The sequence below is a fragment of the Dromiciops gliroides genome, chromosome 2 (assembly GCF_019393635.1).
Source record: "Dromiciops gliroides isolate mDroGli1 chromosome 2, mDroGli1.pri, whole genome shotgun sequence".
In the NCBI taxonomy this organism is placed as follows: domain Eukaryota; kingdom Metazoa; phylum Chordata; class Mammalia; order Microbiotheria; family Microbiotheriidae; genus Dromiciops; species Dromiciops gliroides.
This window is the reverse complement of record NC_057862.1, coordinates 541,090,811-541,118,699: the sequence shown is the minus strand read 5'-3', so window position 1 is coordinate 541,118,699 and position 27,889 is coordinate 541,090,811. Positions and strand designations below refer to the sequence as shown.

At 46.5% G+C, this 27,889-nt stretch overlaps 1 protein-coding gene across 9 annotated transcripts in view; it reads right to left on the bottom strand.

Annotated features, from left to right (window-relative positions):
- Positions 1-27,889, bottom strand: part of DMTN (dematin actin binding protein) — a 49,027-nt gene that overhangs the window by 13,728 nt on the left and 7,410 nt on the right. For 4 of the 9 annotated variants that reach the window (XM_043986077.1, XM_043986081.1, XM_043986079.1 and 1 more), the window contains exons 2-8: positions 25,114-25,292; positions 8,445-8,500; positions 8,016-8,090; positions 7,616-7,771; positions 1,062-1,106; positions 590-692; positions 156-212 (exon numbers count right to left, since the gene is read on the bottom strand). In XM_043986077.1, the coding sequence (XP_043842012.1) occupies positions 156-212; positions 590-692; positions 1,062-1,106; positions 7,616-7,771; positions 8,016-8,090; positions 8,445-8,462 (454 nt within the window). In that variant the 5' untranslated portion in view covers positions 8,463-8,500; positions 25,114-25,292. Of the gene's footprint in view, positions 1-155; positions 213-589; positions 693-1,061; positions 1,107-7,615; positions 7,772-8,015; positions 8,091-8,444; positions 8,501-22,427; positions 22,862-25,113; positions 25,293-27,889 lie in introns of those variants that run through there. The other 5 variants (XM_043986083.1, XM_043986085.1, XM_043986086.1 and 2 more) reach the window with 3 other exon arrangements.

Sequence of the window (27,889 nt, the reverse complement as noted above, 5' to 3'; positions counted from 1 at the left end):
GCCAAGAGCAACGTAGACAGTTGACAACACATAGCCATACTCTTTCCTCTTCCTGTCTATGACCCACCCCACCCTCTGCCCAAGCTCCCTTCACCCTACCCTAACTCCTTTACCATCCCACTACCCCCTAATGCCCATGCCCGAGGAAATCCTACCTCTCTGCTTGTAGATGGGTGGTTTCTTGTAAATGTTAAGCTCTGCACGAGTTGTCTCTGTGAATAAGAAGCAAGATGAAATGAAAATAAGGGCAAGTGGCAGGGAATTCCTCGGGCTTGCTATAGAATCCAAGGCACAAAAGTGTCCACTTCAAAGGAGAGAGTCAGTAATTGGCTTGGGGAAAGGTAATGGTGTTAACCTGCATTTCGGGCATTTTCTGAGTGGGAGGGGTAAAACACTGGCTCACCAATCTTAGGAACTACCACCTAGTGAGCTTAGTACTATGGGAAATTTCCCAATCTGCTCTACAGAGGTGATCCTACCCAATTCCCCCATCTTGTTGTTCAAGGAGAGGGTTGTGCTTTTGGTGCCTAGTATCAGAAAAACCCAGGTCTAGAGGAGATGAAGCATCGATGATGACAGTCAAACCTACCGGGTCGATGGAAATGCGGCAGGCTGCTCCGGGGGGTCCCACTAGTCCTGGGTGCAGGGGTCTGAGACACAATCCCTGGTGACCTGCTTTCTGGCCATACCACCTGGGCAGAGAAGAATAGCTCAATGTGGACAGCTCCCAAGTCCCCCACCCTACTCTACCTTCTAAGCTCTATAATAAGGCCATGACAACAGAGAGATCTCAGGAGAGACTGATCAGGGTAGCTACTGGCCCAAGCCATGAATGCATTCCTTGGATTATACAGACAGAGAACTAGCCAGTGATATCATGAGCTCTAACTTGTGTCCCCATGTAAGGAAGATTCTTAGTCCCTTGATTCTCTCATCCAATGGACTAGATAGAACAGGAATGAAGTACCAATATGTAACTAATATCCTCTGCGTGGTGGAGTATAGGTAGGATTTGGAAAAGGCTGAGCATGTGGTCAAAGTGGGAGGGACAACGGACTCACCTCTGGGGATGGTGGGGGAGATGTGGATTTGGGTGACAGAGAGCGCTGTGAAGGTATAAGGAGATAGGTTAGAGATGCCTGGCACATGATAGGCACTTAAGAAACATTTATTGATTATTGATTCAAAAGATGACACAGGCACTTGTTATTCCTGGATTCCCAAAATTCTCATCAAGTATTTTACCTGTTCCTTGTCTCCTTAGACCAAGGGTTCTTAGCCATGGATAAATTTCAGGGGGTCTGTGAACTTGGGTAGGAAAGAAAATATGTCTTTGTTTTCATTAACCTCTAACTGAAATATGTAATTTCTTTCAATTATTTAAAAACATTATTCTGAGAAGGCTTGTGTAGGCTTCTCAGACTGCCAAGAAGTTTAAGAACCCCTGCCTTAGACAAATTTTTGTACCTATTTCCTCACCCTTAGATCCCCATGGCCTACCTTTCACATAATCTCCTCTATGACCATTTTAAATAATAATAATAATTATAGCCAGCACTTATATAGCATTTTAAGACTCACAAATATCTCATTTGATCCTAACAACCACCATGGGAGGTAGGAGCTATTATTATCCCCATTTTACAGATTAAAAAACTAAGGCAGACAAAGGTACATGACTTGCCCAAGGTCACATAACTTGTAAGTATCTGAAGCAAGATTTAAACTCAGGTCTTCCTGACTCCAAGTCCAACATTCTACCCATTGTGCCACCTAGCTGCATCTTGCTGTCATATATTACTACACCCATCTTCATGCCTGCCTGCCTGCCTGTCTGTCTCTCTGTCTGTCTTTCTATCTACCTACCTATCTACCTATCAAGCTATCTATCTATCTATCCACCTATCATATCTATCTGGCAGATATGTATTCCTTAACTCAGCGACACTAACTAGGAACCAAAAGGGACCTCAGAGGGTGCCTAGTCCAACCTATATTAGAATGGTTATCTCTTGTAGAACTTCTCTAGCTAATGATCATCTAGCTTTCACTTGAAGACTTCTAGTGGAGCAGACCCACTATGTCCCTTATCAACCCTTTAGATGAACCCTCATGTATGTGCTATCTCCCCTGTGTGAGCCCCTTGAGAACAGGGGTCGTCTCACTTTTCTACTCGTATCCTGAGTCTTATCACAGTCCTTGGTACATAGTATTTGCTTAATAAACGCTTTTTCAATCATTTTCTTTTGTAAAATTAAATTTTCTTTTTTTCAACAAGCAAAAATCTGCCTTCTCTCCTTTTTATCCCCCACCCTTAATCGAGAATGAAAGAAAAACGCAAACCCCCTGATACAAGCATGAAGAGTTAAGTTTTTAATCATTTTCTTTCATTCCCAAGGCGACTCACTCCACTTTGGGATAGCTTTAATAATGAAGTTTTTCTTTGCATCAAACCTACAACCTGCCTCTTTGCCTTGTGGTTCTCTTCATTCTATTCTTTGGGGCCAAGACAACAAGTCTCAGCCCTTTTCCACAGATACTTAAAGACAGCTAGTGTATCACGGTCACTCTGTGTCATCTTTTCTTTAGGTTCAACATGTTCAAGTTCTGCAAACTAGCCTCATGTGAATTAATTAGTTAGCCAATTAATTAATTAATTAATGGAGATTAATTTATCAAGTGAGTGCTCCATACAAAGCATTTTGCTTATTAGCTGGGGGTACAAATAGACAAGTGAGACAGTCACTGCTCTCCAGGAAAACATGTTAATAGGGAGACAACAAATAGACAGGACATGGTTTTAAATTCCTGAACACTTGTGGTCATCTTTCTTCAGACATACTTCAGCTTTTCATTTTTAGGGTGGGGAGGAAGGGAGACGGGATGAGACGAGAACTTGTGATTTCACTGGCATGGATATCTCCTTGTACAAAGATTCCCTCCACCAACTTTCCCATAATGTTAAAGAGTTGCTTGGAGGTACTAAAAAGTTAATCGACTGGCCCAAGGCCTCATAGCTTCACCGTTCTTCCTGATGGGCCCATCGTATCTAGGCTGACTCCAGTCATGCTTTGCTTTACACTCTCTGGCCATCTTCTTCCTGTTTCTTTCTGACCTTGCCTTCCTGAATATGCCCTCCTCTTGCCTTTCTTCCTACTTCCAGTTCTAAATCCATCATTAAATCAATACTGCCATCTCTACTGGAAAGGAAATGACGATCTGATCCCCTATGGCTCTACTCACCTTCCTTGTACCTCCCTGGACACGACTATCTGCACATCTTGTCTGTTAGGAGATAAGCCCTTTCAGAGCAGAGGCCTTCTCCACCCTAATATTTGTATCTCCAGCACTTATCACACTGCTTGGCACATGCCAAGCATTTAATAAATGGGTTTTTTCCATTCACTCCTAAAAATGTATTAAGCCTGAAACGGGTCCAACTGGAAAAGAAGTTAGCAGGACCATCGTGCCTTTCATTCTGGACATTACTTCTATCCACGTAGCCTAAGACTGCATTGGTTTTACTGTCTGGGGCTTCCATGTCACATTATTTATTCAACAAACACTTAAAGGCAGCTGTGGTTCAGAGCAGCATCCTTAAGGCCTCTTAAAGAGCAAGATGCAGTCCTTCGTCTTTGAGCTTTACAACTTAATAGGGAAGATAACAACAGGAACATAAGGGGAGAAAATCCAAATCCCTTTGACTAGCATTCAAAGCTCTTCACAGTTTGGCCCCAGTTCACATCTTTTAGTTTCCCCTAGTTTACCTATAGGAAGCCTCTGGTTCACTTGACCAGCATTCACTTTTTTGGTCAGAACAAACTACTCTGCCCACTTCCACACCTTTCTTTCTAACCAGATTGCCTTTCCTTTTTCTCTCTGCCTATATCCTACCCATCCTTCCAGGACTCCCTCCTCCAGGAAGTTTTTTCTAGACATCCCAGCACATTATAACCTCTCCTTAGGGGAAGGCCTCAGGGGGAAGAGGCTTGACATACAACGACAACAACAACAACAACAACAACAACAACAACAACAACAACAACTGGTCCCATCACTTCTTGGCAAACAGAGGGAGAAGAAATGGAAGCAGTTTCAGATTTTATATTCTTGGGCTCCAAGATCAGTGCATATGGTGACTGTAGCCATGAAATAAACAAACGAACGAACGAACGAACGAACGAACAAATAAATAAATAAATAAGTAAATAAGTAAATAAATAAATAAATACGGCTTGCTCCTTGGAAGGAAAGCCATGGCAAATCTGGACAGCATACCAAAAGGCAGAGACAACCCCTTGCCACCAAAGGTCCTTAAAGTAAAAGCTATGGTTTTTCCAGTAGTGATATATGGCTGTGAGAGTTGGACTATAAGAAAAGCTGAGTACCATAGAACTGATGCTTTCAAGTTGTGGTATTGGAGAAGATTTCTGAGAGTCCCTTGGAGAGCAAGAAGGTCAAATCAGGCAATACTTAAAGTAATTCAGATCATGTATTGGAAAGACAAATACTGAAGCTGAAGCTTAAATACTTTGGCCACACCATGAGAAGACAGGACTTATTGGAAAAGACCTTGATGTTGGGAAAGATTAAAGGCAAAAGGAGAAAGGGACAATGGAAGATAAAATGGATAGATGGTGTCATGAAAGCAACAAACATGAGTTTCAGCAGATTTCAGGAGATAGTGAAGGTCCTAGTATGCTATGGACCATGAGGTCATGAAGAGCTGGACACCAGTTGATGAATAAACAACAATATCAGGGGGAAGAAATCTGCAATCATAGCTCATCCTCCTTTCCCCCCTAGTTTTCCTCATCTTGAATTTTCCCTGAACAGACTTAGAACCCCAACTGCGGCCCCTGGTCCCAGGAAGAATCTGGGACACTGGGACTATGAGCTAAGGGAATAGGTTCTTTATAAATTGACTCAGCACAGTGCTAGGCACATAGTAGGCACTTAATAAATACGTTTTGTTTGATTAAGGCAGACAGGCATCAGGCCCCAGCTGTAACTATCAGGGACAAGCAACACGAAGCACAATCTTAGCTGAGGAAGGGGAGGTAGATGCTACCATGTGGTAGAGAGACAGAGACCCCAACAGCCTGTCACAATGAAAAGCAAGGCAGAGGTGGGGTGGGAAGAAACTCACTCCAGCTGCCATCTGCTAGCTTCCTATTTTAACTCAATTTTCTTGCTAACTAAGTGGCAAATGCTGTTGCTTCTATGCTGCTGAAAGACTCTGCAAGTGCTGTCGGTTCTTTCTAAATTTGGAGCCCTGGGACAAAGCTCCAGTTGCCTTGCCCTAGCCAGGGAATCTTTTCTTTTTTAATTTTTTATTTCTGGCAGGGCAATGAGGATTAAGTGACTTGCCCAGGGTCCCAGAGCTAGTAAGTGTCAAGTGTCTGAGGCCGGATTTGAACTCAGGTTCTCCTGAATCCAGGGCCGGTGCTTTATCTACTGTGCCACCTAGCTGCCCCCAGGGTATCTTTTCTAAATAATACCTGGTTATCTTTTCAGTTATCTGTGACTTGCCTCCATAGCTAGGCTGTGTACTTGCTAGAGACAGGGACTCCTGTCTCTTCAAGGCACCTAGCCCAGAGAAAACTGAGTTCTGGTCCTAGTTCTGACAACTTACTAGTAGTTTGACAGATGAACTTCCCTGTGCCTCAGTTTCTGTATTTGACAAATGGTAATAATAACTATGGACTGCTGGTGGCGCAGCGGATAGAATGCTGGGCCTGGAGTCAAGAAGACTCACCTTACTGAGTTCAAATCCAGCTATGTGACCCTGGGCAAGTCGCTTCCCACTGTCTGCCTCAGTTTCCCCATCTGAAAAATGAGCTGGAGAAGGAAATGACAAAACCACTCCAGTATCTCTGACAAGAAAACCTCAATGGGGTCATGAAGAGTCAGACATGACTGATAAGCAATTGAACACACAATAATAACTGCCCAACCTACCTCATGGAGTCAGTGTGATTATCAAGTGGAAGGCAGAAAGGAAACAAGCATTTGTTCATTACCTACTAAGTGCTTTACAAATATTATCCCAAGGCAATGGTTTATAGGCTAACATTACTATTCTAAGGAACTTGAGCATTTTATTTATTTATTTAGATCTCTAGTTGATACTGTCTTGAGTGTGCTATAATAGCAAATAACTAATAATAGGGAACATCTCTATAGCACTAGGTGCCAGGCACTGCGCTTAGCACTTTGCAATTATTATCTCATTTGAACCTCATAACAATCTTGGGAGGTAGGTGCTATTATTATTTCCATTTTACAGATGAGGGAACTGAGGCAAATAAAGGTTAAGTGAGCTGCCCAGGGTCACACCACAAGTAAGTATTTGAGGCCTGATTGGAAATCAGGTCTTCCTGACCACAAATTCACTGCTCCTTCCACTGTGCTTGGGTTCTGGTCCTAGTTCTTCTAATCATTTGTTCTATTGCTGTGGACAAATCACTTCCTTCTTTGCGCCTCAGTTCCTTCTGTAAAGTGGAGGGTGGTGGTGGTGGTGGTGGTGGACTAAATGACCTGAGCCCTCTCCCAGCCCCAGAAATCTGCTTGCTTCTATGTTTTGTTTTGTTTTGTTTGTTTGTTTGATTTTTGGCGGGGCAATGGGGGTTAAGTGACTTGCCCAGGGTCACACAGCTAGTAAGTGTCAAGTGTCTGAGGCTGGCTTTGAACTCAGGTCCTTTTGAATCCAGGGCCAGTGCTTTATCCACTGCGCCACCTAGCTGTTCTCTGCTTCTATGTTTTAAACAACAGGCACCTGAGATGCAACATAAATTTTAAATGTGTTCTTTTAACTTGTAGTAGTATTAAACTACCATGATTAAGCACTCAATTAATACTAGTTATCATATAGGATCACAGAACCAGAGTTGGTAGTAACTTCAGGGGAGCATCTAATTCAACCCTCTCATTTCCCAGGTGAGGCCCAATGGGCAGGAAAGGATTTTGCCCAAGGCAGGCCAGGTAGTAAGTGGTAGAGACAAGAGGTCTTTTATTCCAAATCCAGAATGTCTTCCCCATGCAAGTTCCCTGGGCATATTTCCCATTTCTCATCATCTTGAATCTCTCCTGCCTAGACAAAAGATACAATGAGAGTTTCTCCTAAATCACATTTGTTTTTAGAGGCAGCTCAAGTAGGTGGCAAAGTGGATAGAATGCTAGACTTGGAGTTAGGAAGACTGAGTTCAAATCCAGACTAAAAGACTTATTAAGGGGCAGCTGGTGGCACAGTGGATAAAGCACCGGCCCTGGATTCAGGAGGACCTGAGTTCAAATCTGGCCTCAAACACTTAACACTTACTAGCTGTGTGACCCTGGGCAAGTCACTTAACCCCAATTGCCTCACCAAAAAAACCAAACCAAAAAAAAAAAAGACTTATTAGCTGTGTGACTCTTGGCAAGTGACTTAACCTCCCAGCCTCAGTTTCCTCATCTGTAAAATTTGATAAAAATATCATCTACCCTTAGTTGTTATAAGATCTAATGAGATTACACATGCAAAATACTTTATAAGCCAAAGACTATCATAAAGATTATTACTTTTCCCCCTCTTTCTCTCAAAAGCACTGAGGCACACACACACACACACACTCACCTCTCTGCTTCGAGGCAGCTCCACATGGTCCAGGAGGGAGTAGGTAAAGTGTGGTTCATAGATCATCAAATCTGGCCGTTCAATGTCCAGGATGGCCTTGTCCTTGGGGATGGCCGCCAGGTCCTTGTAACCCAGCACCTGATTGTCCATCTTGGCCTGAAGAGAGAGACGAGATGGCACCAGACTTGTTACCCGGGATACCTGAGGCCCCTCACCCCGAGGCAGACACAGCAGCCCACACCAGTTTGTCCCTCAGCTTCCTAACTGCAGAGAGGCTCAGACCTCAGCTTGGCTGGCCACTCCCTGGGCACCTAACCTACCTCTCACCCCCTCGACCAAGCCCACCCCAGACACACGCCTAGCCGGGGCTGAGGAGCAGGGCTGGGGGCTGGGTACTCACCACAATGCTGGAGGGAGAGCCAGGCACACTGGAACCTCGAGAGGAGCTCACGCTCCCAGGGGAGGTGAGCGATTGCTGGGAAGTGGGAGACATGGGTGAACAGAGGTCTGGGGAAAGGGCCTGCATGAGGGGAGGTGTGGGTGTGGGTATTGGGGATGGAAGAAGGTCACCTTCTACTCGAAATACTCCCCCCAACCCCCCATTCTACCCTCTAAAAAAAAGGTAGGCAATAGTGTTGGAATTGGGCCACTGTGGCATGGACAACCACCAGGTGGCATGATTGCCCAACCGGTAAGGCAGGTAGGCTGGCAAAACCCTGGTCCTGATCCTGTCCCCCTCCTTCCCCCAATATACTCCCTCCCTCACTTGCCTCTCTCCTTCCCTGGGAGTGGGGACAGGGCATGATGGAGTCCCCAGCCTACCACCTACCTTCTGCAGCCGTTCCATGCAGCTGGGATCTTGGGGACAGGATCACTCACAGAGGCCTAGGGGAGTGAGGAGGGGGGAAGAGGAGGGGGAGGAGAGAGAATAAAGTGCATGTCAATCGTCTCTGCCCCAGCAGCCCCAGAGTTCAGAGTTCAATGGAGCTCAGCCAGGCAGGAGACAGAAAACACATACCAGCAAAGCCAGTAGCTCCACATCCCTCTGTGAGGGGAAGAGGAGGGTTTTTTGTGGTTTTGGGTTTTTTGCAAGACCTCCTCTGTGGGAGAATCAGGAAACACATGGACCCGGGAAAGGGAAGGTGGAGGGAGGCTGTCACTGCACCGAATCCCCCTAGCCAGAATTCTCCCGGGGTCCAGGTGAGTCTAGAACTGGCTCCAGTGGAAGGAAGATCCAGAGACCCTGGTAGAGGAGAGCCAAGGGCTTCATTGATTCATCCTTTCCATTGGCTCAACCCAAGAGAAAGTGTACACTGGGGGAGGGGTGGGAAAGGACTGTAGTAGGGGGTGGGGTATTACACTTGTTTTGAGCCATTGTTCTCTGGCTGGAGAGGAAATGACTGCAGGAGTATAGGTCCTGCTTCCTGGCCTCCACATCTTACTCCCCCTGAAGTAACTGCCCCCACTCTCCCAACAGCTACTTAACCCATTGCCCACCTAGGATTCCACTACTGCCCCTCTCTCAACAGTTCCTGAACCCATTGTCCACCTAGGATCCCACTACTCCTGCTGCATCTCCATCACACCCTTTCTCTCAGTTTTCCTGGCTGGCTCTTCTCTCTCTCTCTTCTTGCTAACCTCAGAACCCCTCTCTGCCAAGAACCCCCGCCCCTTTTTGCTTCCTATTTCCCAGATCATTACTGGATGCCAAGGAAGGGAATAACCCAGTGGAATATCAGCATTGCCCACAGACAAGGGAGGAAGTTCAAAAATCAACTTCACAAGCACAGGATGAGGGAGGTGTGGCTAGACAGCGAGCTCTGAAAAAGACCCGGGTTTTTTAGAGGACCAGAGGCTCAACAGGAGCCAATGGGGTGGCATAGCAACCAATAAAGCTAATCTGACATTAGACTCCATTAAGAGAGGGAGGCACTGCTTTGGCTACACTGTCTGCCCCGCAGGGTCAGGCCACACGTGGACTGTAGCACTCAGTTCTGGAGACCACGTTTTAGGAAAGTCACTGAGAAGCTAGACAGGATGCAGAGAACGGCAAGGGGAGTTTTTTAGTCTAGAAAAGAGACCACATGAGGGAGGAAGAGGAGGAGGGCAAGCGATGCTGTTCTTTAAGTATCTGAAGGACAGAGAGGCACAAGAGACATTTGACTTGTTCCTTGTGGCCCCAGAGGGCAAAACTGGGAGCAATGAGTTATTCAGAGGCATATTTAGGGATGGTATAAAGAAAAAGAAACACGTTCTAACACTTAGAACTATCCCAAGTAAATGGGCTATCCTTGACAGGTAGTGAGCACCCCGTCACGGGAGGTGTTCAAGAAAAGGTGGGGTATTCTCATTCAGGTAAGAGTTAGGTAAGTGGCCTCTGTGCTCCCTTTTAGCCCTGACATTTTGGGATTCTATGAAGTACTCAAATGGGAGAAGAGAGACTGGTCATAATTTTTCCTATGCTACTCACTGTGGTTTAACCAGGACTAAGAAGGAAGAGAGCAAAGGATTCCTATCAGCCTGAATCTAAAGAAGACAGGGTCAACAATGTCTCCTTTACTCGTTTGTTTATGTGCTTCATAAATCTCCTTTGAGGGCCAACCCATCTCCCAGCTCCTCAATGAAGCCTAACCAGATGATCCCACATCAATATCGCCCTTCCCGGAATTACACTGACACTTATCGTCAATACCACATCACTTAGCACTTAATCATATGCTGTCTCCATGGCTTTGTAATTGCTTCATAAAAGCTAGTCTTATCTCCCCAATCAGATAGCAGGGCAGCTATGGCACAGGGGGAAAGCATAAGACCTAGAAGTCAGGAGACCTAGGTTTAAATCCTATTACATACTTAATGCTGCTGTGACCATAGGGGACTTGTTTTTCTCACCTGTATGATGAGATGAGGCTGGACTGGATGATCTTTCAGGTACCTTCTAGTTCTAAATCCTAAGATGCTATCATAAATCACTCCACTTGGCTGGTCCTCAGTTTCCTTAGCAGTAAAATGGGAATGAGAATATTGGCCCTACCTATGACGCAGGTCATATGGGGGGAGCGGGGCAGAGTACATATCACAATACAACTAATATTTATAGAGTGCTTTAAAGTTTGCAAAGTCCTTTGTGGTGATCTCATTTGAATTTCATAACAACCCTGTTAACCCATTCTATGGATGAGGAAAACTGAGGCTCAGAGAAATTAAGTGACTTGCTAATTATCACACCGCTAGTAAGAGAAAAGCACTTGCTAAGGTGCTTTGCAAATTTTAAAGTTCTATTATTGAGGTGCTATTATATAGGTATCATTATCAAATGCAAATCTAGCTTTCCATCCCTGATTCCACAGAAAGTGTTTTCTAAACCAAAGTACTATATGTGTGTATAGCCAAAGACACATATATTTACATAAACTGTTGTCACCTATCATTATAGTATGCTATTGAAGGCAGAAACTGTGTCTTGACATCTTTGCATCCCCCATAAGGTGCACAACCCTGGGCACAAGTAAATTCAGAGTCACAGAATATAAGAGTTGGAAGAGACCCAGTGGCTATCTGGTCCAACATCAACATTAAAGGAAGCCCCACTACAACATGCCCAACAAGTGGTAAGACCTCCAAGAAGAGAAACCCAGCACCTCCTAAGACAACCTCTTTTGCAACTCAATTTCCTAGGAATTTTTCCTAAATTTTCCTCCTTGTAACTTCCAACCCTTTCTGCTGGTTCTGTCCTCTTGGGCCAAGAAGGACAAGTCAAATCCTTACTCCATAGGGCAGAGTTTAGAATACTTAACCATGGCTATCCTGTTTCCCTTGAGTCTTCTCCAGACTAATAATGACCAGTTCCTTCAGCTTAGCTAGGGCATGTACTCAAGGCCCTTGACCATCTCATTTGTCCTCTTCTGCACACTCTCTGGGTCATCAGTACCCTAAGTATATATTTGATTGATTAAAGATGGTGCTAGGAGCAGTAGCTTGTCTAAGAAACCTGGATAAATCAAGGCAGGAAAAACAGGCCAGCAACTACATGAGGTGCATGGGTAAGTGGGGAACATTCTCATCCATAGTTATGACCATGAAGGCTTTTCTATAGCCATCCCTTGACACAGATGATCATAAGGGAAGAAATACTAGGATCCTGGGTGTTGCCAATCTTTCCTCCCACTATGATGTTACTCCCATTCTGGTTCCCTTCAAAAAGTCCTGCTCATTTCTACCCACAGATCTTTCTTTGCTCATGTAGTTACCCATCTTACCTTCCTTCCCTCTGACCATCCAAATCCTACCCATCCATTAAGGCCTAGCTCAAGTCCCATCCTCCTCCCAGAAGGCTTTCCAAACTACTCCAGTTCTGAAAGACAAGAACACTGACAATCTATACCCCACAACAAACATAATCATATATATATATATATATATATATATATATATATACACATATATACATATATATATATACACATATATATATATATGTGGGGCTTCCCACTATATAACTTGTCTTCCTAGTCAGATTATAAAATTCCTAGAGAAAGAGACAGGTCTTCATCCTCTATAGAGCCTCAGAAGGTGCTGGCCATGTATAAATACCTACTAAACTAACTGGACCCTCATCAGCCTTCCCACGGGGAAACTACTTCTCTTCTCTGTGGGACCTACTGAAAAAAGATGGGGATTAAAGGCAGAACTATGGTTAGGGGTCCTTGGAGGAACTCCATTCTGAGCTCTGGCGATCAACCAGAAGCAGACACAAGACACCATCCATTGAGCATACTCTCAATCTGAGGGTCACTGCAGAGAGTTTAAGTGCAAAGAAGGGGAGCCACCGGCAGCTTATTGGCATGACGTAACAAAGAGTCAATACCCACCTACTGTGGCCAGAGCACTGGGGAACTGGGTTCGAGAGAAGAGATAATCTTTAGAGAATACAGTCCCTGCTCTGAAGGAATGAACAGTCTAAGCCAAGATGAGACACCAGCACAAAGAGTTAAGGTCCACACTACTACATGCTATGTACATCAGAGAGTCTAAAATTACTTCCCCCAAACCGTGTTCCATCAGGGGTGTCAACAGGAAGGTCATTACTATGCTGGGGAATCAAGTAAAGATTTCTAAAGGGAATGACATTTGAATTAGGTTTGAGAATGAGAAGGAATTCAATAGGTAAATAGAAGGTGGGAAGAGATTACAGAAATAAGGAAGAGTGTAATTGTTTGGGGGACAGAATAATATGAGATAAGGATGTGAAGGTAGGGTGGCACCAGATTGAGGCAGCTAGGTGGCACAGTGGATAGAGTACAGTCAGGAAGACCTGAGTTCAAATCCGGCTTCAGACATTTACTAGCTGTATAACCTCCCAAGCTGTTTGCCCCAGTTTCCCTACCTATGAAAAGGGAATAATAATAGCACCTACCTTGAATAACTGTTGTAAGGATGTTTAGCACAGTACCTGGCACATAGTAAGCCCTATATAAATGTTTTTGTTGTTCAGTTGTTTCAATCTTGTCTGATTCTTCATGACCCCTTGTGGGATTTTCTTAGCAAAGACACTGGAGTAGTTTGCCATTTCCTTTTCTGGCTCATTTTACAGGTGAGGAAACTGAGGCAAACAAGATTAAATGACTTGCTCAGGATCACACAGCTAGTAAGTGTCTGAGGCTGGATTTGAACTCAGGTCTTCCTGACTCCAGGCCTAGTGCTCTATCCACTGTGCCACCTAGTTACCCATATGGTGAGAGCATGATGCTTCTGAAGTCGAGGGAGGAGGCAGTATCTAGCTGGAAGAGGGGTGATTAACAGTTTCAAAAGCCACAGAGAAAAATTATGACTGACAAACAGTAGCTGGATTTGGTGAATGCAGGTGATCTCCCAGGGTCCTACAGCTGGGAAGTCTCTTGGGGATCATTGGTGACCTCCAAGAAAACATTTTCACTAAAGCAATAGGGGAGAAGAAAGGAGTCTAAAGAGGGTGACTGATTATGCTGAAAAGGTTTGTTAAATGGAGTAGGGAAGCTAAAGAAGCACACATCAAATAGCCTTGATACTCTCACTGAGTTGGGAAAGAGAAAGTTTGGAGTAGATGTCTTGAGAAATAGCATAAGAAGTAGATAAAAGCAGACGAGACAGATTCTCCAGCTGCATCAAGGGACTAGCTCAGGTTATGAACAATGAGACCCTTTCTAAGTCTTCCCAACATGATATATTTTTACTTTGGTCAGCATCATCTCTGTGGGGCAGTCTAGAAACACCAGCACCTCTCTACCCTGAGCCCGCTTTTGTCAATTATCACCTCTCAGAAGAAGGATTCTCCCAGTGTTAAGGACATTCTGGCACTTAGCCTAAACCTATGCAATAGACCTGAACCCTTGTGACAAAGGCACATAGTGAGTTCTATATAAATGTCATTGTTGTTCAATTGTATCAGTTGTGTCTGATTCTTCACAACCCTTATGGGGTTTTCTTGGCAAGACATTGGGGTGGTTTGCCATTTCCTCCTGTAGCTCATTTTACAGATGAGGAAACTGAGGCAAACAGGGTTAAGTGTGCTAAATGCTTTCAATTGAATAACTGAGGTTGGGGATGGAAGGTCAACATGAGAATACTGGAAAGAGCACTAGATTTAGGTTTTTGGGGGTTTTTTTGAGGCAATTGGGGTTAAGTGACTTGCCCAGGGTTACACAGCTAGTAAGTGTCAAGTGTCTGAAGCTGGATTTGAACTCAGATCCTCCTGAATCCAGGGCCGGTGCTCTACTGCGCCACCTAGCTGTCCCTAGATTTAGGTTTAAAGCTCAGCTTTGTCCCCTTACTACCATGGTGACCTCAGGCAAATTACTTAACCTCCCTGAATCTCGATTTTCTCCCTGGTAATATGAAGGGTGTGGGACTTGATGGCCCCTTCTACGTCTAAATCTATGATCTTTCCACTGGTCCCTACTCCTTCCTTCATTTAAGCTCTCATTCCCACATTAATATAGAAACATGTTCAGTTTCAATTTAAGTCAAAATTAGGAAGTAGGAAAGAATTGTCTTTCTTACCCCCTCACCATCCCTTTCCTTCTCCTCTCTCTGTCTCTCTCTCCATCTCCCTCTCCCTCTGTGTCTGTCTGTCTGTCTCCTTCTTTATGGCTCTTCCTCTTCTGTTCCTCCCTTATCCACAACTAGTGTAGAAACGCCCCATAGCTACCCATGGCCACCCTCTGGGGCAATGTGCTCCACCATTTGTCCCCTCTTCCCAACTTATTGTTTCCCCCTTATGCCCATAAAAATAACACAGTCCTGTATCGTAATTCCTGAAAGGATTGTCATCAGAACCTAGATTTAGAGCTAGAAGGCTCTCAGAGGTCATTTAATCCAACCACCTTCATTTTATACATCAGGAAATGGAGGCCCAGAAAAACCAAGTGATTTCCTCAAACTCCTGGGGTAAAAAATGGCAGAGTCAGGGGCAGCTAGGTGGCGCAGTGGATAGAGAACCGGCCCTGGATTCAGGAGGACCTGAGTTCAAGTCCAGCCTGAGACACTTGACACTTCCTAGCTGTGTGACCTTGGGCAAGTCACTTAACCCCAATTGCCTCACCAAAAAAAAAAAAAAAAAGGGCGGAGTCAGAGTTTAACCCCAGGTTCTCTGACTCTGCATCAATTGTTCTTCCCAGCATCCTTCCCTGTCTAACTGTGCACCAAAGTCTCATTCAGGAAGGACATATTAAGTATCAACGAGTATTAAGGTGTAACATTTTCACTCAGGGTTCCATGTCAACGCAGAAAAAGAGTTCTCCCATGGAGTGCCACAGGGGTCTGTGCTTGGGCCTGTGCTAGGTACCATTTTCTCAGTAACTTTGATAAAGGTATAGATGGCATCCTGAGCAAATCTGAAGGTGACACAAAGCTGAGATAGGTAGCAAATACACTAAATGACAGGGGCAGGATACAAACAGATCTTAACAAGCTAGAAGACTGAATCTAAGAAGATGAAATTTTAGGAGGGTTCTGTGTAATTGTACTTGGATTTGAGAAGTAGACGCCACAGGTACATGAGGGAAGGAATGGTTCATTTGAACAGTTTGTCTGAAAAGGACCTGGGAGTTTTACTTAATTGCAATCTCAAAATGAGTAAGATGTTGTGGCCAAAACAGCTGGTTTGGTAAAGCTTCCCAGAACAAGGAGCTGATAGTCCCAATATGGTCTATCCTCATTAGAACACACCTGCAATGTTGTTTTGTTGTTGTTCGGTTGCTTTTTAATCGTATCCAACTCTTCGTGACCCCATTTGGGGTTTTCTTGACAAAGAAATTGAAGTGGTTTGCCATTTCCTTTTGCAGCTCATTTTACTGATGAGAAAACTGAGGCAAACAGGGTGAAGTGACTTGCCCAGGGTCACACAGCTAGGAAGTATCTAAGACCAGGTTTGAACTCAGGAAGATGAGTCTTCCTGACTCCAGGCCCAGCACTCTGTGCACTATGGCGCCACCTAGCTGCCACACATCTGCAACAGTATGTTCCATTTGGTTCACTATGGTTTAGGAAGGAAATTGACAAGCTCAAGACAACAATGATAATGTCTGCATTTTATATAGCACCTACTATGTGCCAGGCACTTTATAATTATCCCATTTGATCCTCATAACCCTGGAAAAGTAGGTGCTGTTATTATCCCCATTTTTACAGTTGAGGAAACCAAGGTAAATATAGGTTAAGTGACCTGTCCAAGGCCACATAGCTAATAAGTGTCTGAGACTGGATTGAAACTTAAATTTAAAATTCCAGAGTGTTCAGAGGAGGACAATGAGGATGGTGAAGAGCTTTGAGTCGATACCACATGGGGATTGGTTAAAGGAACCGAAGACACTTACCTTGAGGAGTAGGAAATTCAGGGGCATAGGAGAACCATCTCCAAATACTTGCTAGGTTGGCATTAGAAGAGAGAATGATTAGATTTGCTCCATTTGGCCCCAGAGAGTAGAACTGGGGGAAATGGCTAGATGTTATTAAGAAGTAGATTTAGGGAGGCAGCTAAGATAAAGCACTGGCCCTGGATTCAGGAGGACCTGAATTCAAATCCAGTCTCAGACACTTGACACTTACTATGTGTGTGACCTTGGGCAAGTCACTTAACCCTCATTGCCCCACACAAAACAAAAACAAACAAAAAGAAGTAGATTTAGACTTGATAGAAGGAAAAAAATTCTCTAGCAGCTGAAACTACCCCCAAAATGAATGGGCTTCCTGAGGAGAGGGTGGGTCCCTCCAGTCAGGAAGGACCATCTAAAGAACAGATGACTAATGACTTGTTGTAGAGGCAATATATGGTATAGTGGAAAGAATGTTGAATTTGGAGCCAGAAAAGACTTTCATTTAAATCTCTCTTCTGATGTTTACTAGCTGTGTGACTTGGGACAAATAACCTAACTTTTCTGCCCCTCCATTTCTGCCTCTGTGAAAAGCATAATTCTCAGGGTGGTTTGTAAGGATCAAACTAGATAATGCAGGGAAAGCCTGCTTAGAGCACTAAGAGGTGGGGATTATTTTTCAGGTATGAGTTGGATGAACTAGAGGTTAGCTGAGGTCCCTCCAACTCAGAAATTTGGGGTGATTAGTTTGAAGGACTTTAACAAATCCTACTGTAGAGAAGGTAATTGGGTTGATTATCCCCTTTAAGGTGCTAATGGTTGGTAATACATTAACCAATTACCCTTCCAGGAGTATTTGCATTTTAATTGGGGACTCCTAAAATCCAGGACCTGGATTCTCGAACTTTTTGGTTTCAGTACCCCCTTATACCCTTAAAAATATCAAGAAGCCTCTCCCCTAAAAAAAAAAAAAGCTTTAGTTTACGTAGGCTTTCATTTACATATCAATTGATGTTTACCATATTAGAACTAAAACCTGTTAGCATTATTATGAAAATAGTTTTTACCCTCACAGATCCCTGAACAGTACTTTGAGAACATGACCAGTCTTATCCCAAAAGAATGATTTGATTCTAGGGACTACCTGGTATTAGTGAAGGAGATGCTGGAGTGGGGGACCTTCTTAGCACCCCTCCCATCATATCATGTAAGAGCTGAGATCACAGCATCAGGTCAGCCTTGTTTAGACACAGGTCATGCACATTTTTTATACCCCTCCCCCCAAGTACGCTTGGTGTCTCGTAAATTAATAACAGCTGAATAGCTTTTGAAATTTACAAAGTTCTTTACGTCTGTTATCTCATTTGATCCTTACAAAGTCCTCTATGAGGCAGATAAAGTAGATAGTATCGTCAGCTCCATTTTACAGAGGAGGAATTGAGGCTTAAAAAGAACTTTAGGGGGCAGCTAGATGGCACAGGGGATAAAGCATGGGCCCTAGATTCAGGAGGACCTGAGTTCAAATCCAGCTTCAGACACTTGACACTTACTAGCTGTGTGACCCTGGGCAAGTCACTTAACCCTCATTGCTCCACCAAAAATTAATTAATTAATTTTTTAAAAAGAAAGAACTTTAATGACCCAGCTACCCATTTAAAGTTTACAAAGTGCTTTACAAATGGGAGGCAGGTACTACAAGTCTCATAATCCTCAAAGTTTAAGTGACTTGCCCAAGGTCACACAGCTAGTGTTAGAGGTGAGGTTCATAACCAGATCTTTTTGATTCATGAGTCTAGCATTTGACTGATTATTCAACAGTGTTGCACTCCAAGTGATTTGCCCAATTTGGGTGCTGGCTCTGTTCGCACATGCATGAGCACATTTTCACCCTCATACTCAGTATCTCATGAATTAACACAACTTCCAGCAGCTTGGCTGCCCTTCCCCATGCCCCCTACTTACATACTCCCTTTCTCTCTAAAGACCCAGTAACAAGCAGTGGACTAGAAGACCAGGAGACCCGGAGAGCTGGAGGGCAAGCTCCAGGAAGGAAGGGAGGAATAGAAGGAAATGGTGGAGGGAAGCAGAGGAAGGGAGGCCAGATGCCGGAAAGGACCTCTCCTAAACGTTTTATCCTCTCCCCGTCCCAGGTTTTTCTCTCCAGGTCAGACACATACTTGGTCTTACTCCTCCAACCTTCACCCTCTTCTTCTGCTCCTCCCTCCTTATCTGAGACACCAGCCAAGCACTACCTCAAGCCACCCACCCATCTCTATGGCAACCAGAACCTCCAAGGCCCCCACACTGCCTTGATAAGACCCACCCACATGGGCCTCCTAAGTTTCTTCCCTCCCATTCACTCATGCCAGACTTCTCACTGTGGGATGGGGTCTAAGTATTGTCATGAATCAAACAGGCCCAAATGAGGGGCTCTGAGATGACAAGAGGCAAAAGGCCAACTTGAACACAACAAGTACAAGAATCTTAGCGTTGGAAGGGACCTAAGAGAGAGGTGTAGGGGGCAGCTAGATGGCGCAGTGGTTAAAGCACCGGCCCTGGATTCAGAAGGACCTGAGTTCAAATCTGACCTCAGACACTTGACACTTACTAGCTGTGTGACCCTGGACAAGTCACTTAACCCCCATTGCCTAAAAACAGAGAGAGAGAGAGAGAGAGAGAGAGAGAGAGAGAGAGAGAGAGAGAGAGAGGTGTAGCAGAAAGAATTATTAGGAGACCTGACTCCAATTCCCAACACTTACCTAGCTGTTCAAGTAACTGAACTTCCCATTCCCTAGGAGAATGTAAGCCCTTTAAAGGCAGGGACTCCCTCTTTTGTATTTGTATGTCCAGCCTACTACAGTGCCTGGAACAGAATAGGCACTAAACTAATGCTTATTGAATGATTGATAACCTCCCATTCTGTTAAATAGTTTGGATGATCATAATACCTGTATTATAGCTCCCCTCCCCCAACTGTTGTGAGGAATGGGCAATATAAATGTGTTATATACACATACATACACACATATGTAAATAATGCTAGTTATTATTGTCATCTAGTTCAACCGTCCTCTAATTACAGGAATACCTTCTATCATGACCTCCATTCCCCAACTTTCTGGGGGGTGGGGGTGGTATAATGGAGCCACATATCCTGGAAGAAGCTCAGGGCAGATACATACACACATGTACACCACACCCTCCTGCTCCCTTGTAGTGTCAGCAGGGTGAGGCTAGACATGAAATCAGCCCACACTGACAGTACAAGAATTAAAAATTGGTCCCCATGAGCACCAGTATTGGGGTTATGGGCAGCTCTGCCTCAAGCTATTCCTGTCCTCTGAGTTTCCTCAGAGTCTTCTTATTTATTGCTCTGTCTCCCTCTCTTCCTCCTCTTCTTTCCCCTTTGCCTTTTCTTTTTTGCTTGTTTTTCCTTCCCTTTCTTTCACTATCCTCTCTCCCGGTTTCCCTTTCACCCTCTCCCATGCTCTCTCTCCCCCAAGTTACTGTGGCAACAGTTGGATGCCTGAAATAAAGGCTGAATCCAGCTGGGTCACAAGTTTCCAAAATGGCAGCCTGGGCTGGTGGGGGGAGGGCATAAGCTAAGTGACACTCTCATTGTGTGCTTAGGGATGGGTAGTAGCTGACCAGTGTCCTGTATGTACTCTCTTGCCTGTCACCAGCAATGCCTCCAGTACAGAACTAAGCCTCAGTTTCTGGCTTTCATCAAGAGTATGTTGTTTTTCCCCCGTTTTGGAGAAAGCAACACAGCTGTTTCCTCTTGCCTCATTCTTTTCCTCTCTTTTCCATAACATCCCCATGCACCTCCATCTGCTGGACTTGGGGCCATTCTGGGCCTCTCATACCATGTCCAACAGGCCATTCTAGCCCTGGTCTGGGAGAAGAGAGGAGCGGCCGGATGACACGGGCATTTCCAGGCCCAGATGCCTGGACCTAGCAGCCAGCTGCTCTGGGGTTTTAGCAACTAACTCTCCAGCAGGATGGGAGGTGGGGGGAGAAAAGAGGGAGGGAGGGAAATGTAAGAAGAAATGGCCAAGGTGACCTCTGTTGGCTCTGAATTGATGGAATACCCTTTCCCTTAAAGAATGACCAGGGCAAAAGTTAGGGGTCCTATAGCCTGTCCCTGAAGAGGTCTCCTCTTTCCAGCATACTCTCCCCACCCCTCCCCTGCTCCGTCTGGAGCTCAGCACCTCCTGTGCTCATGTTCTCTCTCCAGCCCCTATTTATAGCTGGCACTACGGGCTGGTAATAGTGTCATTATCCAAGCTGTGCTGATTACTACTGTAGGAAAGGCGGGGCTGGACATGAAGGGGATGATTCCCCCATGCCCTAAATCCATCTGCCTGGGATGGAGCTAGAAAGAAGGGATCACACACACACACACACACACACACACACACACACACACACACACACACACACACGTTGGCCTATCTACATTCCACACATGAAGGAAGCATGCTAGACACAGTAGCGCCTTCTCTCTGAAATGATATCCCCGTCTACTGTATGTCTCTTACATGCACATGGTTGTTTATGTGCTACCTACCCTGTTAGACTGTGAGCTTCTTGAAGGCAGGGTAGATGTTTTTATACTTCTTTGTATTCCCAGAGCTCATTGATAGTGCCTGGTGCACAGTAGGCCCTTAACAAATGCTTGTTGACTGACTGCCTGAGATGCTGGCATTCTTCTTCCATGCACACCAATATAAAGGCTTACAAGCTATTGCATAACACCCCACACAGGGACACATAGTGATGCACAGCTATATCACAGGCACAGGCATTCACCCACGCACCCCACTGACACACTCTTCAGCTGACACCCACTTCCCACCAGGGCCTACCTACTCAGCCATCTACACCAAGAGCTTCCATTTGTCCTCCAACACACAGACACCTACATGTTCTCATGGACCTCCTCTCTCACAGGCTTCTCCAGTGCCTAGCCCAGTGCCTGGTACACAGTGGGCACTAAATAAGTCTTTATTGTTTGAGCCCCTCTATCCCTACAGTACAGATGGCTTCCTCTGCCCCTAGATCCCCCCTTTTTCCAGCTCTCCAAGTAGACAATGAAATAACCTGGAGACAAGAGACAGGTACCATACTTACTGGGCAGGACATGGTGAGGAGTATATGAATGAGGGATGAGAGAAAGGACAGGGTAGGGCAGAGGTGCCCTGGGGACCTTCCCAGGCCGAAGTGTTTGCTTAGCCCCCACCCACTTAATGTACTTCAGGCTCTCCAATGCAACAAGTAGCAATGGGGTCAGGGCCCGGAGCCTCACCCTTCTAAAAACCTCATTCCTTAACCAGCCCTGGTCTAGCAAAATGGTGAGTTAACTCTTCGTGGGTGGCTTGGAACAACTATGGATAGGATGGGGGTTGGCATGGTCCCCTCACCTTTGTAAATGAAATCGATAAACCTATAACCACAAGACCAAACTTTAGGTTGCTACCTAACTGGGGATGTCCCTGGGGGAGGGGGGTGGGAATGGGCCAGTGATGTTAAGTTTCAAATTATTCAACAAAGATGCTCCCTTCTTTTCATCCATTCCCATACCCCAGTGACCCCATTCATTCCCGAAAGAAGGCAAGACAGAGCAAGCAGGTTAGTTCCATCCAGATAGGTGGGAGAGATCTCCTGTAGCCAGGACAGAGATCACACAGCCCCAGGTTCCCCTCCAAACTGCAGAACCCTCTCTCAGTCGAATGGCCAAATCCAGACACACTTCAGCCTGTTCCATGAGCCCATCTAGAAGTCCTCCCTCCAAAAGAAGGGGCAATTACCAAGACAACCAGCCACTCTCCCATTGCCCCATCTCGATTCAGTCAATTGGGGGTCCTCAGGGCCATCTCCCTCCCTCCACACACATGAATGGGCCCTGCTGCCTGGTTAGGAGTGTCCCACTGTGGGTGAAAGAAGGGAAATGTGCTACCTACCTCCTCCTTGGAAGCTCCAGAGCCCCGGATAGCCGTGTGTCCGGGGTGGTAGATCGAGGGGAGGGATGGGGGTGGAGATCGAACACAAATCCACTGGCCTCCCTTTACTTATCCACCTAAATAATGGTTGTCCCTCCTGGGAAATGGGCGCTGGCTTTTCCAGAGTTAAAAAAAAGAAATAAAAACAACAGGAAAAAAGCCAGATTGGGTAGGGGGGTGTTTGGGTAGGAGTCAGGAGAGGGGGGTGGCCGTCTTTTGCCAAGCAGGTTTCTAGCTTTTCCACGCCCCCAGGCCCTTCTCACCCATGTTCCCGGTTCCTCCTAGCCTGCTGGGATGATCTCTGGGTTTGAATTGGTCCCCTGATGCTGGGGAGCCGGTATCTGGCTGTCAGGCAGGGTAGCTGGCTGGCTGGTTGGCTGGCTGGTTTCCTCCTTACACACCCTCCAGGCTCCCCCACCCCCAGCTGATAGCATGTGTCTGGGCCTGACGGGCGGGCGGGAGGGAATGTGTGTGTGTGTGTGTGTGTGTGTGTGTGTGTGTGTGTGTGTGCACGCGCACACTCTCGAATGGAGTTTATGCCTGAGCTGAGCTTGCTTCCACCCCTGCTCGGCTGCTGGCTCTCACCATTTCAGAACAAGAGGAGAATTAGCTCAGCATCATGACAAAGCAGAATTCCCACAGCCGACAGTCCATCCATCTGACTGTGGATTCTTCCTCTTTTACAACCCCCCCAACACACACACACACACACTCACGCATGGTATCCTTACAAAGAAATGAACAACTCCAGCCCTGGACTAGGCCTGTACCGTGGTCCCAGGAGCAGCTCAGCCCCAGATAAGCCCGAGGGGAAGAGCAAGGGTCTTTCTCCTCTAGACACCTGGAGAGTCCCTCTCCTGCCTCACCCCTAGAAGCAGCAGGGGCATTCTCCCAGGTGGGCAGCACCACCGAGACACAGCCCTCTTGAGTATACCTCGACATACCACAGGGTGTAAAGTGGTCTGGGGCAATGGTGGGGAGAGGTAAAGAAGACTAGAGATATCACAGTGGCTCACCAGGGGGTCAGGAATTAAGGGAAGAAGAAGGTCTTAGGGTCCTTGGAGTCCTAGGCTGTCCTCCCCACCTAACTGAAACAACCCCCTCCCTACACCTGAAGGCTGAAGTAAAATGAATGGGAAAGGCCCTGTTCCTTATCAAGACTGCTGCTTCCTTTCCTCACCTTCCCATATGTACACAGAGAATCAGGTGATCTCTAAAAAAAAACCAAAAAAAAAAAACCCCAAGCCAGGCACATTTCTGTTAAGTGCCAGGCCACAAGAATTGCTCTCTCCTTGTCCTTTTCAGAGACTATTAAAAAATGCATGGATTGCCACCAAAGGCTCACAGACAAAAAGCCTGAGGAAACAGGCAGAGCTAAGGAACCCTCTGCACCCATCCTTTCTCCCACCTGCCAGGAGTGAAACTGGGAGCAGCTCAGTTAGGTCACAGGGTGACCAGGAGCTCAGACCCCCAAGTTCCCATGCCAGTTTTCCCAACTTCCTCTCTCTCATTCCGCCCCCACTTGTCCACCTCAACATCCCCCACTGTTGCCTTAGTAACTGCTGCCCACAGTCAGTCAGGAGATGGTAGTCACTGTTGTCCAAGAAACCCAGGATCTGAGGAAGGGGTCTTGGGGTGCTTTTATGGCAAATATTAGGGTATCTAGTCCCACAAATCTGGGGGGATGTGTCTTCTTCTCAAGGGTTTGGTAGAAAAGGCAAGAAGAGTGGGATTTATCTGAAGGCATGATTAGGGGACAGGGTGTGTACAATGAGAGAGGAGGAGTTAGGCAGGGGAAAGAGTAAGATGAATGAGATGGGGAGAACTGGGTGCCTTGTGAGGGTGGATATAATCCTGGAGTGAGGGAAGGTAGAGGAAATGTGCAGAGGAAACCTGGGGATAGAGAGGAAAAACCTGATCTATATAAATGGGGTGGGGGGGGGAGGTTAGGAGAACAGACAAAGTCCTTGGAAGAGGGTGGATGGATTAACCTTTAGGAAAGGTGGAGATGACCCTGGGAATGGCTAATACGATATCTTTATTTTAAGATCAGCTGTCTCAGCCTTTGCCTCCCATTTCCCTCCATTCTACCCTTGCTGTGCCCTGAATCTGAGCTTGTATCAGTAATAGTGGGAGGCATATAAGGAATAGGTGGCCATCTGCCTAGGAGAGACCTCCCTCTTCCCCAGTTTCCTGCTTCTACCTCAGCCCAGAAAAAAAAAATACCTACATGCCCATACCCTAGCTTATATGTGAGAATAAGAACCAGGCAGCCTTCTCTCGTCAGCATCCTGGGATGAATCCTTTCCCCCACCCCACCCCAAGGTCCTCCTCACACCACCTCTTTCCCTTTCCTGAAAACCAGCATTGTAATGGAACCAGGAAGCATCCTCTGGGGCTGGGAGAGGCTGACACCCAGAGGGCAGCCTATGCCTGGAGTGAGAGGGATAACTGGGAGTCAGGGTGGTGGCAGAAGGGAAAGAGGAAGGTCGGGGAGTACGTGTCTCTCTCTCTCTCTCTCTCTCTCTCTCTCTCTCTCTCTCTCTCTCTCTCAATAGAAGCATAAGTGGGAGGGAAGCAAGGGGTGGGGGTGGGGGTAGGGGGATGAAGGTAAGGGACGGAAGTGGCGGGGGGGTTCTTGCGGTACCTTTAATTCAAGGCCCCTGGGCATGGGGCTGAGGTGCAGCAGCAGCAGCGGTGACACAGACCTCCATCCCTCGGTGCATCTCTTCCCCGCCTCCCGTTGCCACGACAACTTCCTGGCCAGATCAGCAGCAGCAGTAGCAACAGCAGCAAGAAGGAGGCAACTCCTCCTGCTTCTCCTTCCTGGTTGGGGGGGGGGGAAGCAGTGGGAGGAGAAGAGAGGAAAGGGGGAAGGAGAGAGAGAGAGAGAGAGAGAGAGAGAGAGAGAGAGAGAGAGAGAGAGAGAGAGAGAGAGAGAGAGAGAGAGAGAGAGAATGGGGATAACATCATAGAGATGGCGATGGGGAGGTATGGAAGAACTGGGCAGTCCCAGGCAATCCATCTGCCTTCCTTGTTCATTCCTGACTCTTGTTGAGTTTGGGTTTTTTTTCCAGTCTCCTTTGAGGTAAGGAATGGGCTCCTGGGGCTCTCCCAGGGGACCCTCATTTCAGGGCCAAAGAGAGGAAAGGACTGGGCTTACTGGCAGGAGGGAATGGGAGACAGAAAGACTGGAGTAGAGTTGTTCAAAAGTAGTGGAGAGGGGCAGCTAGGTGGCGCAGTAGATAGAGCACCAACCCTGGAGTCAGGAGGTCCTGAGTTCAAATCCGGCCTCAGACACTTAACACTTACTAGCTGTGTGACCCTGGGCAAGGCACTTAACCCCAATTGCCTCACTAAAAACAAAAACAAACAAAAAAAAAAAAGTAGTGGAGAGAGGGGCAGCTAGGTAGTGCAGTGGATAAAACACCCGCCCTGGATTCAGGAGAACCTGAGTTCAAATCTGGCCTCAGACACTTGACACTTACTAGCTGTATGACCCTGGGCAAGTCACTTAACCCCCATTGCCCCGCAAAAAAAACACACAAAAAGCCCCCCAAAAACCAAAAGTAGTGGAGAGAAGAGGTCAGGGAATGGGAGACTTGGCTAAAGATAAGTGTTTCACTGGACAATCAAACAGATGCTACCTCTAGGTGACCTCAGAGTGGAAGAGGAGATGTGGGCACGGACAAAATGACTAGGACCAGGACAGGGCAAGTGATTCTGATCAAAATGTCAAATGAAGCCATGGATACCCTCTGACCTCCCCAATCCCATCTCAGCCCCTCACTGCCCCCATTCCCAACCACAGGGAGGGCTTTGGAGGATCACCCTCCCCCAGGCCCATGGGGCTCCTTCATGCCCCATTCCCACCTAGATAAGGGGCACGCAAAATTACGGTGGGCTCAGTCTATTTATTCTGCCCCAGACTCTGGGAACCTGGCCACCTCCCCCTTGCCACAAGAGACTATACATTCATCTCTCAAGCCAAGTCGGGGTGTAGAAGGGACCGGAGAATCAGGGCTCCCCCTGCTGTCGGCAGCTATGGGCCGCACACTGTCAAGGTCATTACCAGAATGGGAAGTAGTGTTTGCCTCCCGAGGGAGTTGAGGGGGAGAGGCTCTTGAGCAACGCCGGCTGATCATTCCCTTTCCCCCAGAATCCACCATCTCATAGCTGTGAATGGGCCTTCCCATACCTGTGGAAAACTCTCTTTTCTCTGCTTCTGTCTTTGACAGCAACTCCCTCCCTCCCTCCCTTCCTCATGGGAAGGAAGTGCTCTTGCTGGCTGAATGAAGAAGACAAACTGTGCCTTTTCCTTGTCTCCCCCGGTCCGAAGAAGCTTCGGACAGAGGCCAGAGTGGAAGGTCGGCAGGGTAGTTCTGAGAAGCAGAAATTCCCAACTATTTGGTGAAGGCCCCTCATTTGCTTTCTCAGAGAGTATATTCTCTTAGGCACTACAGGTAACTAGAACAAGGGAATAAGCACAGCTCTAGGCGGCCTGGTGCCCTGTGGTCTGAAGGAGGGGCACTGGCCATCCCAGAGCGGCCACATCCAGGGTCACTCGTGCCAGCTGCCCACACTCACCTCTCTCTTGGCTCCTCTCGGCTTCCTCTGCTCACCTTGGCCCCGGGCTTGAGCCAGGGCCTAGGCCTGCGCAGTGCGGTTTTTCAATCTAACCCAGTCTCACTTCAGTGCTCCCCTTTGCCTAACACGCATTCCTCCTGTCCCCCTTCCCACCCTGCCCCCCTCGAGGCTTCCTAGGTCCCGCTGAGGGAGGTTGGAAGGAGGGAAGCTTACCTAATGGAGGCTAAATATTAACCATCGACCAAGTTTGGCCCCAGAGAGGGAGGAAGACAAAAAGGGAGAATGATGTAGGGCAAGGGAATCCAAGTTTTTCAATAGTGGGGACATGATCAGATACCTCTGTGAGCGTGGCCTGGTGATTATTTAAAATCACAATCAACGACTGATCCAAATTTGCTACCATGGCACCTGGAAGCAGTCGGTCACACACCTGTAGCTTCAGCATGTGCTTAGGCCCTGATGACATACTGGCAGAGCCAGAGCTAGGATTTTTTTTTTTACTAGGGGCAAAAACTATAAGGTGGTAGGAGTGACAGGTTTTTTTTTTTTTTTTTGGTGGGGCAATTGGGGTTAAGTGACTTGCCCAGGGTCACACAGCTAGTAAGTGTTAAGTGTCTGAGGTTGGATTTGAACCCAGGTACTCCTGAATCCAGGGCTGGTACTCTATTCACTGTGCCATCTAGCTGCCCTGGAGTGACAGTTTTGAAGAGGGCAGTCTAGCTGCTGGTAGACTTATTTTGGGAAAGGGGGCAGCTTTATGCCTATGGAAGGAAAGAGAAAGATGGCCCTGAGCAGGGAATGGATTTGGGGGTGGGGTAGCCCTGGCAGTCTGGATG